The sequence below is a fragment of the Vipera berus genome, assembly GCF_964194415.1.
Source record: "Vipera berus genome assembly, chromosome: 5".
Taxonomy (NCBI): domain Eukaryota; kingdom Metazoa; phylum Chordata; class Lepidosauria; order Squamata; family Viperidae; genus Vipera; species Vipera berus.
Genome location: NC_138207.1, coordinates 3,263,550 through 3,278,367, shown reverse-complemented (window position 1 = coordinate 3,278,367; position 14,818 = coordinate 3,263,550). Strand labels below are relative to the sequence as shown.

General features: G+C 46.1%; 2 protein-coding genes across 6 annotated transcripts in view; one reads left to right on the top strand and one right to left on the bottom strand.

Annotated features, from left to right (window-relative positions):
* FYTTD1 (forty-two-three domain containing 1) overlaps nucleotides 1-3,562 on the bottom strand; it is a 37,107-nt gene extending 33,545 nt beyond the window's left edge. For 2 of the 3 annotated variants that reach the window (XR_014026652.1, XM_081329479.1), the window contains exon 1: nucleotides 3,307-3,560. Coding sequence is in view for 2 of the 3 variants with exons in the window: in XM_081329479.1 (XP_081185605.1) it covers nucleotides 3,307-3,442 (136 nt within the window). In the remaining variant the exon portion in view is untranslated. Of the gene's footprint in view, nucleotides 1-3,306 lie in introns of all 3 variants that reach the window. The other variant, XM_081329480.1, reaches the window with a different exon arrangement.
* Nucleotides 3,563-3,765: 203 nt separating this feature from the next.
* The window catches only part of RUBCN (rubicon autophagy regulator), a 59,033-nt gene continuing 47,980 nt past the window's right edge, over nucleotides 3,766-14,818 (top strand). For 2 of the 3 annotated variants that reach the window (XM_081329433.1, XM_081329434.1), the window contains exons 1-3: nucleotides 3,766-3,968; nucleotides 11,714-11,867; nucleotides 14,476-14,559. In XM_081329433.1, coding sequence (XP_081185559.1) covers nucleotides 3,940-3,968; nucleotides 11,714-11,867; nucleotides 14,476-14,559 — 267 coding nt within the window. In that variant the 5' untranslated portion in view covers nucleotides 3,766-3,939. The remainder of the gene's footprint in view (nucleotides 3,969-11,713; nucleotides 11,868-14,475; nucleotides 14,560-14,818) is intronic. The other variant, XM_081329435.1, reaches the window with a different exon arrangement.

Genomic DNA, 14,818 nt, shown 5'->3' with positions numbered 1-14,818 from the left:
CCCTACATTTGCTCTCTCTCTTTTCTTCCAGAGCCATCTTCTTGTCTGGCTCTCCTCTTCAATAAACTGCAAACTTCTTTCTAAAGAAGTTGCCATGTTGTTTATTCCCAGCTTGGACTGAAGACTTTTCCTTCAACAGTATAATTAATAAAAACATTAAAAACTATAAAAAGCAGAACTAAGCAAAAAAAAGAGAAAAATAATAGACAGCGGGATGTCAATAGTAACAGAGCCACAATCATCATGTGAAGCTTCCTTCAGTTATTCTGGAATCCTGGGAGCACCAAAAAGTGACTTATGATGGTTTTTCACGCTTAACGATGGTTGCCGCATTCCCCACAGTCACATGATCAAAATCTGAACACTGGGCAACCGATTCATATTTATGACGGTCACAGTGTCCCTGTGTGTGTGATCCCCTTTTATGACCTGACAAGCAAAGTCAAGGGGGAAGTCACTGTGGTTAGTTAACTAACTTAACAACTGCAGGAATTCAACTTAGCTGTGTCAAGGAAGTTTGTAAGATGGGGCAAAAACTCATTTAACAACTGTCTCACATAGCAACAGAAATCCTGGACTCAATAGTTGTCATAACCTGAGGACTCTACATAAGCAATTCCTTGACTTATATGCCTGGCGGCTTCCCCCAAGTTCTGGCTTCAAGGAAGCTTCTCTTAAAGGGCCAGGCGGTGCAGTGATTCAGTTACTAATTGTGGCAAGAAGGATCGTAAAATGGGGCAAAACTCACGTAACCATGTCTCGCTTAGTAACGGAAATGTTGGGCTCCGTCGCAATCGTAAGTCAAGGATCACCTGTAACTAAATGCTGAACCAAAGGCCCAAAGCATAGGGCTTTATCTATTTCTGGAGATCGTAAGAACTAGAAAATCAAGGAGAGAAGCCAACCTAGAACTAAGGAGAAACTTCCTGACAGTTAGAACAATTAACCAGTGGAACTCCTTGCCTCCAGAAGTGGTGAATGCTCCGACACTGGAAGTTTTTAAGAGACTGGACAGCTTTTTGTCTGAAATGGTATAGGGTTTTCTGCCTGAGCAGGGGGTTGGACTAGATGACCTCCAAGGTCCCTTCCAACTTTATTATTATCATCATCATTATTTATTATTATTATTATTACCAGTTCATGCAGCTGCATTGAAAGCCAGTTTTTTGTTTTCTTTAAATAGCTTATTCTACACTTTTCTAAAAGCTACTATTAAATTTTTAGCAGCAGTTCCTGCTCTGGCAGTTTTTCCTCTTTCATTCTCGTAAGTTCTTCTTTGTGTGCTATTTTTGGACTGCAAAGGTGTGGGTAGAGAGTTATTCCGATATGCATAGTGTGCGTGAGACACCCCGGGACCCCAAAGGAGAATAAAAATGCCCTATTTATTTGTTATTCAATTTCTGGGCCACCCATCTCATATTGATGTCGTCTCGCCTTGATCTATTCGCCTTTAATATGTATTGATTTTATGGGCATGATGTTTAATGACTTTTTAATTTTTGTATTCGATTTTTATTGTGTATTGCCCTGTTCACCGCCCTGAGTCCTTTGGGAGAAGGGCGGTATAGAAATCAAATTATTATTATTATTATTATTATTATTATTATTATTATTATTATTATTGTTTTCTTTTGCACAGTTTCTTTTACGGTGCTATTATTTTACTTCTGTTTCGTGTACACTCTCTTCATTTCTTCCTTTTTTATTGTTGTGAGACGCCGAGAGTAGCCTCACAGCGAGACGGAAGGGGCCGATAAATTTAACAAATAAATAAATAATAAATAAAAGAAAGCTTGCAATCACACAATGGGTGTCTCACAACATAATAAAAACAGCATTATAAAAGATTAAGGCAGTAAAACCCAATTGAATATGTCCTCACTTCCATTTGGATCTAAGTAGGAGTTTACTTGAATTATTCCCCAGGGCAAGTGGAAAATACTTTTGACCTTAGATAACCCAGTCAGTCCCAGCTGGCTGGATATGAGTCCAAAGCAGCATAAAAACATGTTTTGTTTCCTTCATTACCTTTCAAGGTAAAGCTGGCCCTTCTCCCCATATAGCACTCAAAGCATCTCCAATAAAAAACAAACGTATAATTTGTAACTAAACATTTATAACTCCCATCGCTAAGCAAGGTTTGCCTACTGCTCTTCTAACTATTGGGAAATGTTCACCATGTTATCAGTTTGCAGAATCTTGCCAATGCAACCCGATCTTTCCATTTTTTTTAATCCCATCTTTGTTTCTTGACAAGTAACTCAAGGCGGCAAACATACCTACAACTCCTCCTGCTAGTTCCTTATTTATTAAGCTACATTGCATTCATTACAATACTGTATTGTTCTGATTTCTATAATTAAACTTTCTTCCCTGCAGATGCCATACGGTGGAATACAACAGCCGATCAGAATAGAGCTGGAAGGGACCCTATTTATTTATTTATTTATTTAGTTAGTTACATTTATATACCGCCCTTTCCCTGAGGACTCAGGACGGTTTACAGGGAATTAAAAAATCCAACATACAAAAGTTAAAACCGAATTAAAAAATATTAAATTGACCCTGTACACAATTAAAACCCCAATTAAAAATTTCTCCTCAGCCTGGGCCAGAGAGCTCGAAGAGCCAGGTCTTCAGGCCCCGGCAGAATGATCGGAGGTCGGGGGCAGTCCTAAGCTCCACCGGCAGCTGGTTCCAGAGGGCAGGCGCTCCCACTGAGAAGGCCCTATCCCTGGGTGTCACCCGCCGGCAATCTCTCACCGGTGGAACCCTGAGCAGACCCTCCCTGTGGGAGCGCACTGGGCGAAGGGCATTTGATGCCGGCAGCAGGTGTTCCCTCAAATAACCCGGACCCAGGCCATGTAGGGCTTTATAGGTAATAACCAGCACCTTGAATTTCACCCTAGAGGTCATCTAGTCCAACCCCCTACTCAAGCAGGAGACCCTATAAGATTTCAGACAGGTGGTTGTCCAGTCTCTTCTTAAAAACCTCCAGTGATGGAGCGCCCACCACTCTTTTAATTTTTGTATTCTTGTCTTTTAACATGTATTGCCCTGTTCACCGCCCTGAGTCCTTCGGGAGAAGGGCAGTATACAAATCAAATAATAATTATTATTATTATTATTATTATTATTATTATTATTATTATTATTATTATTATTATTATTATTATTATTATTATTTATTAATTATTAATTATTATTATTATTATATTTATTATAATTATAATTATAATTATAATTATTATTATTATTATTATTATTATTATTATTATTACTCTGGAGGCAAGCCGTTCCACTTACTAATCGTCTTCGCTGTCAGGAAGTTTCTCCTTAATTCCAGGTCGCTTCTCTCCTGGATTAGTTTCCACCTGTTGCTTCTTGTCCTTTGGGGAAAAAAAAGCAAGATCTGCTGATTATTTTGTAACGCGAGACTCATTTTTTTTTAACTAAAGCCCGGCTCAGAAGATTCCCCCTTTCCCGTCATTCACACGACCATCCAAACACGCGTCCCAGCCCCCACATAAGACGGATCGTCCCCAAGGCTCAGCAAGCCACGGGCGAGGGGAAAAAACCAAACCGAACCAAACCAACCAACCCAGGCCGGAAGTGCCGCCAAAGCCTCTCGGGAGTTGAAGTTCCCTCCGAGCGCGGGCCTCGCGACGTACGCATGCGCGGCGCTTCCCTTGGCGGAGGCGGCCCAAAGGAGGCGCGGCTTAGTGGGGAGGGAGGGGGGAGGCGCGCCACGACCGGAAGCTGCCCGGGGCATGCCGGGAGTTGCAGTCCCCGGCGGTGACGGAGCGGCGGGGCGAGAAGAAACAGGAGGAGGCTTCCCGCCCTGGCTCCGACGATGGCAGCGGGCGGAGACGGCGGTGGCCTCGGACTGGGTGTCTCTCGGGCCGGCAGTGAGGTCGTGGGTCCCTGAGAGACCCGGGGATGGAGGTCGGAGAGCAGGAGGAGAGCAGGTGGGCGGGGGGGGGAGTTTGGGGGGGGGAGGGGAGCCGTGGGGGGGGAGGGGGTGCAGAGTTGGGGGACCGAGGCGAAAAAGGGGGGGACCTGGGGGGGGGCTAAGACATGAGGGCGGGGTTGCAGTCGGGGGTGTGTGGATAAACTCATGGGGAGGGTCTTGAGCTTAGAATACGGGCACTCCTCGACTTACGACCACTCGTTTAGCGACCGAACTGACAGCGCCGACGAGCGAAGCGACCCAGGAACGTTTGGCACACACTTTACGACCGGCGCAGCGTCCCCCGTGGGTCGCCTGATCAAAATTCGGACGCTTGGCAACTGACCCGGACTTACGACGGTCGTTCTCGAGTTCCAAAAGAGTTCGTTTACTCCAAAGTTACAACGGCCTGGAAAAAAAGGGACTTACGACCGTTTTTTCCCCCGTAGTTGCCACCTTTGTTGCATCCCCCTGGTTCATGTGAAGCAAATTCCGACGCTTGGCGACTGATTCGGACTTACGACGGTCGCAACGTCCCGGGGTCACGCGACTCCCCCTTTGGCGACTTCCCGACCGAGCCAAGTCAACGGGGAAGACCCAGAGTCAATGAACGACCGTGTGACTCGCTCAACCACCACCACCGCTGTGGTTCGCTTAACAACGGGAGCCAGAAAGGTCGCAAAATGGGGCAAAGCTGACTTCACAGCTGTCTGGCTTAGCAATGGGAATGTTGGGCTCAGTCGTAAGTTGAGGACTAACTATTGTTAGTTCTTTATAACCGAATGTGAAGGGAGACTTGAGAAAAGCCAGCCTAAATTGGAATTATTAAGTTTTATGTTCCGCTTTCACAGGTAGTCCTTGACTTACGACCGCAAGGGAGCCCAACCTTTCTGTTGTTCAGTGAGGCATTTCTTCAGTGAGTTTTGCCCCGTTTTACCACCTTTCTTGCCACAGTTGTTAAGTGAACCACTGCATTTGTTAGTCACCCGGTTGTTAAGTGAATCTGGCTTTCTCCATTGACTTTGCTTTTCAAACGGTCGCAAAAGGGGGTCAAGCGACCCCCGGGGCCACTGAAACTGTCATAAGTACGAGTCAGTTTCCAAGCGTCTGAATTTGGTTCACAGTTACAAAGGTGGTAACTGTATAACATGGTCGTAAGTCCCTTTTTTCAATGCTGTTGTAACCTTGAGCTAAATTACCTGTTGTAACTCGAGGACGATCTGTATTTTGTGTCCCAAAGGTCTTTTATCCAAAAGGCAGTTGGACTATCTTGGTTTCCCCCCCCCCCCCTTTAAAAAAATGTTTCGCTTGTCATCCAAGAAGCTTCTTCGGTTCTGCTTCTTGGACGAGAAGTGAAACATTTTCAAGGAAAAAGAAACACACAAGAAAAATCCAGTTGCGTTTTTGGGAAGAAAAAAAAAAGCACGTTTGAGATGTAAGTTGAGGACGACCTGTATATCCCTCTTTGAAGGAGCTGGGCGGTTCAGAAACACGAAAAATAAATAAATGGTTATTATTTGCAAAAGGAGGCCTGACCAGATTTAGCAGGCCAAGGACAGGAGGAAAGCCTTCTTAATACGCAACTGGATTAAATTAGATTAAAGCCCTTTGGGGAAGGGTTGAAGAGTGCCTGACGCTGATGACAGTTTTCCAAAACCAACATTTTAAAAATTGTGGCACCATCAGCAACTGTGAATCATAGCTAGGTGAAACCTGCGGGGGGTGGGTTGCAATGCCTCCAAATGACATTAGTATTTCTCCCTCCTTTCCTCCCTCCCTCTCTCCTCTTCTTTTTTCTTTCTTCCTTCCCTCTCTCCCTCCTCCTTCTCCCTTCCTTCCTTACTTCCTTCCTTCCTTCCTTCCCTCCCTCCTTCCCTTCCTCCCTCCCTCCCTCCCTCCCTCCAAATGACATTGGTATTTCTGAAAATATCAGAAAAAGGTATTTCTGATCTCTTTCCAGGGACTTTTCAAGGATTAACCACTGTCAAAACTAAAAAGCTGGCAGAGATTTAATAATAATAATAATAATAATAATAATAATAATAATAATAATAATAATAATAAAATAATAATAATAATAATAATAATAATAATAATAATAATAATAATAATAATAATAATAATAATAATGCCATCGAAACTGCGCGATTATGGATGAAACGTGTAGCAGTGATCCCCATTGTCATCGGGGCACTGGGAACTATGTCCAAAAACTTTGCAAAATACCTCGAGAAATTGCAGCTTCCTGCAATCACTCCAGCAAAGCTACAAAAAAACTGCGCTACTCGGAACATCTTACATCTTAAGGAGATACCTGGTTTATACCTGGGAGGCTGGCAGCAACCCGTGTCAACTATGAGTGCCAGTCAGTTTGAGTGTTCAGTTGACTGAGTTTCATTTTTAATGAATAAAAGTTTAATAATAATAATAATAATAATAATAATAATACAAAAAACCTGTGCTACTCGGAACATCTTCCATTTTAAGGAGATACCTGGTTGATACCTAGGATGCTGGCAGCAGCCCGTGTCATCCATCAGTGCCAGTCAATTTGAGTGTTCAGTTGACTGAGTTTCATGTTTTATGAATAAAAGTTTTATATAATAATAATAAAGTTGGAAGGGACCTTGGAGGTCATCTAGTCCAACCCCCTGCTCAGGCGGGAAACCCTATACATTCAGACAAATTTATGTTTGATCAGTTCTGGAACGGTTTGTTTGTTTTTTAAGATCAATTTTTGGAGTGAGGAATTAACAGGTAGTCCTCAAACCTACGACCACAATTGAGCCCCACGTTTTGGTGGTTAAGTGAGAAATTGGCTAAGGGAGTTTTGCCCCCATTGGTAAAGCGAATCTCTGCGTTTGGTTAAATTAGTCACACCGTTGTTCAACGAATCCGGCTTCCTCGTGGACTTGGCTGGTCAGAAGGTCGCGAAAGGGGATGCTGACCCCGTCATAAATATGAGTCGGTTGTCAAGCACCCGAATGTAAATCACAGGACCACCGGCATGCTGCAACGCTCGTCAGTGTGAAAAACGGTCGCCAGTCCCCTATTCGGTGCCGTTCTAAATTCGGTCACTCAATGAACTGTTGTAAGTCGAGGACTACGTCTAATTCCCCGACTCCATTTCTCTTTTCTGCTTCTCTCAATAAGTAAAAAAGTGCAAACGAAAAGCTGTTTCGACACCGCGACCAAAAATAGAAAGTCAGATTCTTGGCAACCTCTTGTCCTGCGCTAGAGACGAGGTTTCTCCTGCCAATCATCTCAGCTTCCTGGCTTTCCTTTGGCCCGTGTGACTCAGGATAGAAAATGAAATGTCATTTTATTTAATGCAACCAAGAGGCCTTTCTGCTGTGTAGAGTGATGACTTAACATTTCTCCCAAAAGCGAGAACAAGGAACGGCAAACTCCGAAGATAAAAAGCTCATTGTCAGCTTAGGTTCCTTTCCCGAGAAAATCCTTGCGGATCAGATGACATAAACCAAATTTTGCTTGTCGTCCAGGAAACTGACCAGCTGCGTTCAAAGCGGGCTGCGTTTCTCATATAGCTGAAGAGAAGCGGGGCAGGCAGAGAAACGCTCCCTTCAGAATTCTTGGCACAAGATTCTGCTTCGCTAAAGTAACCAGGAAGAATATAACTTTTTCCTGCCACAGATAAATAAAGCAAGTTTCTCCGTGGGAGAAATTTTTCTCCCATATTTTCCAGCCCTCCTTTCTGCCATTTGCAGTACAGGCTGTCCTTGACTTAACAATAGTTTAATAATAATAGTAATTGATTTATTTATTTTATTTATTTTATTGGATTTGTATACCGCCCTATTCCCGTAGGACTCAGGGCGGTTTACAGGGCAGTTAAAACCATGAATAGAAAAAATTAAAAACAAATAAAACGATTAAGTTAAATTCAAGCCCCAAGAGTAAATCTAAAACCCAGTTAAATTAACAACCCCACAGTCTGGACCAAACAGATCGAAGAGCCAAGTTTTCAGGTCCCGGCGAAATGAGCGAAGGTCGGGGGCAGTCCTAAGTTCTGTGGGTAGTTGGTTCCATAGGGCAGGCGCACCCACAGAGAACGCCCTTCCCCTGGGAATAACCCGCCGGCATTCATTAACCGGCGGTACCCTGAGAAGGCCCTCCCTGTGGGGGCGCACAGGACGATGGGAAGATGATGCCGGCAGCAGGTGTTCCCTTAGATAGTCCGGACCCAAGCCATTTAGGGCTTTATAGTTCATTACCAGTAATAATAGTAATAATAATAATAGTAATAGTAAATAATAATAATAATAATAATAATAATAATAATAATAATAATAATAATAATAATAATAATAATAATAATAATAATAATAATAATAATAATAATAATAATAATAATAATAATAATAAAATATAAGATGATGATGATGGAAGGGACCTTGGAGGTCATCTAGTCGCTGCTCAGATAGGAAACCCTATCCCATTTCAGACAAATGGCTGTCCAGTCTCTTCTTAAAACACTTCCAGTGTTGGAGCATCCACCGCTTCTGGAGGCAGGTGGTTCCACTGGTTAATTGTTCTCACTGTCAGGAAGTTTCTCCTTAGTTCTAGGTTGCTTCTCTCCTTGACTAGTTTCCATCCGTTGCTTCTTGTTCTGCCTTCTGGGGCTTTGGAGAAGAGCTTGACTTCCTCTTCTTTGGGGCAACCCCTGAGATACTAGAACACTGCTATCATGTCCCCCCTCGTCCTTCTCTTCATTAAACTAGGTGTTTGGAAGGGACCTTGGAGGTCATCTAGTCCAACCCCCTTCTTAGGCAGGAAACCCTATACCATTTCAGACAAATGGCTGTCCAGTCTCTTCTTAAAAACTTCCAGTGTTGGAGCATTCACAGCTTCTGGAGGCAGGATGTTCCACTGGTTAATTGTTCTAACTGTCAGGAAGTTTCTCCTTAGTTCCAGGTTGCTTCTCTCCTTGGTTAGTTTCCATCCGTTGCTTCTTGTCCTGCCTTCGGGCGCTTTAGGGAATAGCTTGACTGCCTCTTCTTTGGGGGCAGCCCCTGAGATACTGGAAGACTGCTATCATGTCCCCCCATCATCCTTCTCTTCATTAAACTGGACATCCCCAATTCCAGCCACCGTTCCTTATATGTTTTACCCTCCAGTCCCCTGAGTTCGTTTAGTGACGTCCGAAGTTAACGACACCAAAAAAAAAGGGACTGACGACCATTTTTCACGCTTGTTACCGTTGCAGCCTCCCCCCCACCACATAATTTACATTCGGATGCTTGACCACTGACTCTAGATTTAGGACGGTCGCAGTGTCCCCCGGGCTCACGTGATCCCCTTTTGCGACTTCCTGACAAGCAAAGTCAATGGGGGAGGGGGAGCCGGATTCACTTAACGACCGTGTGACTAACCGTGTTACCTTTCCCGAAATGTCATGTCGGTTGCCGCAGCTGCCACGAAGTTTAAAGGGCAGATTTTGTGACCACAGAAGCCTGGCCAAGCTTCGGACTGGTTTTTCGGGGTGATGGAAGGCAGTGCCGTGCTCGGTTAGAAATGGGGCCAGCTGGTTTGATGCTCCCTTTTGGAGTGAAACCAGGATAGTTTAATGTCTGATCCAGAGGCAGGCATGCTGGGTCGTTGGTGAGCTGGCTCTCTGCCGGAATCCCATCTTCAGACCTGCGGTACGAAGCAGACCCTCCCACGAATAGCACCTAGCAATAGATCGTAGACTTGTACACCGCTTCACAGTGCTTTACAGCCCTCTCTAAGTGGTTTACAGAGTCAGCCTATGGCCCCCAACAATCTTACGTCCTCGTTTTATTGACCTCGGACGGACGGAAGGCTGAGTCAGCCTTGAGCCGGTCAGGATCGAACTCCTGGCTGTGGGCAGTGAATTAGCCTGCTATGCTGCATTCTTAACCACTGTGCCACCACGGCAGGGAGGGAGGGAGGGAGGAAGGAAGGAAGGAAGGAAAAAAAATAGGGTTGAGAAAGATGAGGAAGGAAGAAAGGAGGCAGGAAGGGAAGGAAAGGAAGGAAGGGGGAGGGAAGGAAAGGAAGGGAGGAAGGAAGGAAAGAAAATAGGGTTGAGAAGGAACAGGAAGGAAGGAGGCAGGAAGGGAAGGGAAGGAAAGGAAGGAAGGAAAGGGAGGGAAGGAAAGGAAGGAAGGGGGCAGGAAGGGAGGAAAATAGGGTTTTGAGAAGGAACAGGAAGGAAGGCAGGAAGGGAAGGAAAGGGAGGAAGGGGGCAGGAAGGGAAGGAAAGGAAGGAAGGGAGGGAGGAAGGAAATAAAATAGGGTTGAGAAGGAAGAGGAAGGAAGGAAGGAGGCAGGAAAGGGAGGAAGGAGAGGGAGGAAGGAAAATAGGGTTGAGAAGGAAGTGGAAGGAAGGAAGGAGGCAGGAAGGGAAGGAAAGAAAGGGAGGGCGCAGGAAGGAAGGAAAGAAAGGGAAGTAAGGAAGGAACATTGGCGGTAGATTCTTCTGTTATTCCGGAGGCTGGATTTGAGCATTAATTATACGGTAGCACCTCTGTGTGTAAACAACACACCCATTTTCTAGCTTGCATGAAAATGCAATAACGTGACCTAGGCTACTGGGAGACCAACAGATTAAATACTAAATCTGTCTTTGACCGCAAAGACATGAAGCTTGTGTCTTAAATTTGAATTTTACCATGTATGTTGTCCCAAACAGCTCAGCATTCCTTTGCAACAGAAGCGTTTTGGTCAGACCAAGACAGGTAGCTCCCCACTTAACAACTGTTTGTTTAGCGACCGAAGTTACAACGAAAGTGGGAAAAGTGACTCGGTGAATCCCTTCAGGTGTTCAGTTAGGAACACGGTCATTAAGTGAATCCCTCTTCCCCCGTGGACTTTGCTCGTCAGAAGATCGCAAAAGGGGATCGCGTGACTCCCTGGAACACGGCAGCCGTCATAAATAGGAACCAGTTGTCAAGCGTCCGAATTTTAATCCCGTGACCACGGGGATGCTGCAGTGGTCATAAGTGTGAAAGGTGGTCACGAGTCACTTTTTCCAGTGCTGTTGTAACTTCGAACAGTCACTAAATGAACTGTTGTTAATCGAGGACTCTGTACCCAATAAGCCGGTGGTAAATCAGTACTCTTGTTGATTGACTATTGGCCCGTTTCTATTCTTTCTCTGGCTATTTTTGTACCTGCTCGGCCAACAATCTTAGTAGCTGCGAAATTGAATGTATGACCTTGTTCACTTTAATAGTAATAATAATAATAATAATAATTTTATTTGTATACCGCCCTTCTCCCGAAGGACTCAGGGCGGTGAACAGGGCAATACATGTTAAAAAACAAGAATACAAAAGTTAAAAGAGATTAAACAAGATGCCCAAAAACTATAACAATAAGTTAAAATACATAAAAAGCAATAAAACCCAAACCCATCACCCATCAGACCAGGCCGGCTTGTTCGAACAGGTAGGTCTTTAGATCGCGCCGGAAGGAGCGGAGATCGGGCGCCATCCGGAGCTCAACCGGAAGATGGTTCCATAAATCCGGCGTGCCCACAGAGAACGCCCTCCCCCTGGGGGCCACCAGTCGGCATTCTTTGACCGGTGGCACCCTGAGGAGACCCTCTCTGTGGGAGCGCACTGGGCGGAGGGAAGTTGATGCCGGCCGCAGGTGCTCCCTGAGGTATTCCGGACCCCTGCCATGAAGGGCTTTGTAGGTCATTACCACTTGTTGGATTGTTTTCCTAAAGGGATCCTATTCCAGCTGGGCTGGCTGACACTTGTCTTTATGTTTCAGGAGAGAACACTGGACGCTGCTTGGGAACCTGAAGGCTACGGTGGAAGGCTTAGTCTCCATCAATCATCCCAATGTCTGGTCTAAATATGGCGGCTTGGAGCGGCTCTGCAGGGACATGCACAGCATCCTGTATCATGGCCTCATCCTAGACAAGGTAGGCTTCCCTTTGCTTGGCAGCCTCTGGATGGCTGCGCTTTGGGGCAGCAAAGGAAATTGGATTTGTGTGGTAGGATGTTTTTGTTTGTTTGTATCCCGTTTGTTGGTACTATTTTTAGACATAACTATCCCTTCCTCCTCCTATATGCCCCACAACAACAACCACCCTGTGAGGTAGGTTGGATTGAGAATCATGGAATGGCCCAAAGTCACCCAGCTGTCTCTCATGCCTAAGGCGGGTCTAAAACACACCGTCTCCTGGTGATTGGCCCAAAATCACCCAGCCGTCTCTCATGCCTAAGGCGGGTCTAAAACACACCGTCTCCTGGTGATTGGCCCAAAATCACCCAGCCCGCTTTCATGCCTAAGGCGGGACTAGAATTCACCGTCTCCTGGTGATTGGCCCAAAGTCACCCATCCCGCTTTCATGCCTAAGGCGGGACTAGAATTCACCGTCTCCTGGTGATTGGCCCAAAGTCACCTAACTGCTTTCATGCCTAAGGCAGGACTAGAATTCACCGTCTCCTGGTGATTGGCCCCAAATCACCCAGCCCGCTTTCATGCCTAAAGCGGGACTAGAATTCACCATCTCCTGGTGATTGGCCCAAAGTCACCTAACTGCTTTCATGCCTAAGGCAGGACTAGAATTCACCGTCTGCTGGTGATTGGCCCAAAGTCACCCAGCCGGCTTTCATGCCTAAGGCAGGACTAGAACTCACCATCTCCTGGTGATTGGCCCAAAATCACCCAGCTGGCTTTCATGCCTAAGGCGGGACTAGAACTCACCGTCTCCTGGTGATCGGCCCAAAGTCATCAGCCGGCTTTCATGCCTAAGGCGGGACTAGAACTCACCCTCTCCCGGTGATTGGCCCAAAGTCACCCAACCGGCTTTCCTGCCTAAGGCGGGACTAGAACTCCCCATCTCCGGGTGATTGGCCCAAAGTCACCCAACCGGCTTTCATGGCTAAGGCGGGACTAGAACTCATTTGCCTGCTTCCTAGCCTGGAGCCTAACAATCTTCTTAACAGAGAAATTCTGGCTCATGTGTGCTCATAGGTTGAGCGCTACCTGTAATTTGACAAATTCAGTGAGTCAGTTAATGGGTTCTACCAACTAAGCCAGTGTTTCCTTGGCAACATTAAGACATGTGGACTTCAACTCCCAGAATTCCCCAGCCAGCCCAGCAACACTAAGCCCAAATTAACCCATTGGGGAAACCAGTCCAGCCAGTATAGACCCACAGAGTCTATCACACATCTGAACTGTATCTGGACTGGTCCTTTTCTCCTTCAGTTCAAACAACCTCACAGGGTTGTTGTGATTGAACGTTAGAGGAGAATCCCTCTTAAGCTTCCTCATGCTCTCAGTAAGCCAATTCAGGTAGTCCTCGATTTACGACTGAGCCCAAGAATTCTGTCTCCAAGCGAGACATTTGTTAATGGACTTTTGCCCCGTTTTACGACCCTTCGTGCCACCGTCGTCACGTGAATCAGCGCACTCGTAAAGTTAGTCACACGGTCGTTAAGCGAATCTGGCTTCCCCCATTGACTTTGCTCGTCAGAAGGTCGCAAAAGGCAATCAGGTGACACACACACACCCGGGGACACTGCAACCATCATAAATATGAGTCAGTTGCCAAGCATCTGAATTTGGATCACATGACCAACGGGGACGCTGCAGTGATTGTGTGAAAAACAGACATAAGTCACTTTTTCAAGTGCCGTTGTAACTTTGCACGGTCACTAAACGAACTGTTGTAAGTCGAGGACTGCCTGCAATGGCTACCTTCTTTAAGATTTGCCTAGCTCAGGGGTAGGCAACCTTGGCTCTTTTATGACTCGTGGACTTCAACTCCCAGAATTCCTCAGCCAGCATGAAGAACTGTGGCCCCTTCATAACTCGTGGACTTCAATTCCCAGAATTCCTCAGCCAGCATGGGGGAACTATGACCCCTTCATAACTTGTGGACTTCAATTCCCAGAATTCCTGAGCCAGCGTGACGGAACTATGGCCCCTTCATGACTCATGGACTTCAACTCCCAGAATTCCTCAGCCAGCATGGGGGAACTATGGCCCCTTCATAACTTATGGACTTCAGCTCCCAGAATTCCTCAGCCAGTGTGGGGGAACCATCGCCCCCTCATGACTCATGGACTTCAATTCCCAGAATTCCTCAGCCAGCATTAGGGAACTATGGCCCCTTCATAACCTATGGACTTCAGCTCCCAGAATTCCTCAGCCAGTGTGGGGGAACTATGGCCCCTTCATGACTCGGGGACTTCAACTCCCAGAATTCCTGAGCCAGCCTGGCTCAGCTTGGAAACCTCTCCCTTTTCCCTCAGCATGGCTGGCTCAGGAATTCTGGGAGTTGAAGTCCAAGAGTCATAAAAGAGCCAAGGCTGCCTACCCCTGGTCTAGCTGATTTTCAGGCAGGAACAGGTGTTTTTTTTCTTTTGCTGCTGGCAATTTTGTCTCCTTTTACCGTTTATATTCAGCAGCTGCAAACCCGTTGGTTTTCTTCCCCTTTTTCCGCCTGGTTGGGTTTCGGCAACAAGTGCGAGCGCTAGTGGTGGAGGAATTTGAACTCTGCCTCTCTTTTCCTTCAGGTGCACTGCCAGAAGATGGACTACTGGCAGTTTGTGAAGGATGTGCGTTGGCTGAGCCCCCACGCGGCCCATCATGTGGACAAGGTATGTCTACCTTCATGAAGAGAAGGACCAGGGATGGCACGGTAGCAGCCTTCCAGTATCTCAGGGGCTGCTACAGAGAAGAGGGGGTGGGGGTCCACCTATTCTCCAAAGCCTCTGGAGGCAGGACAAGAAGCAAACGATGGAAACCCGTCAAGGAGAGAAGCAACCTGGAATGAAAGGAGAAACTTCCTAACTGTGAGGGCAATCAACCAGTGGAACTCCTTGCCACCAGATGTTGTAGTAGGTGCTCCATGACTGG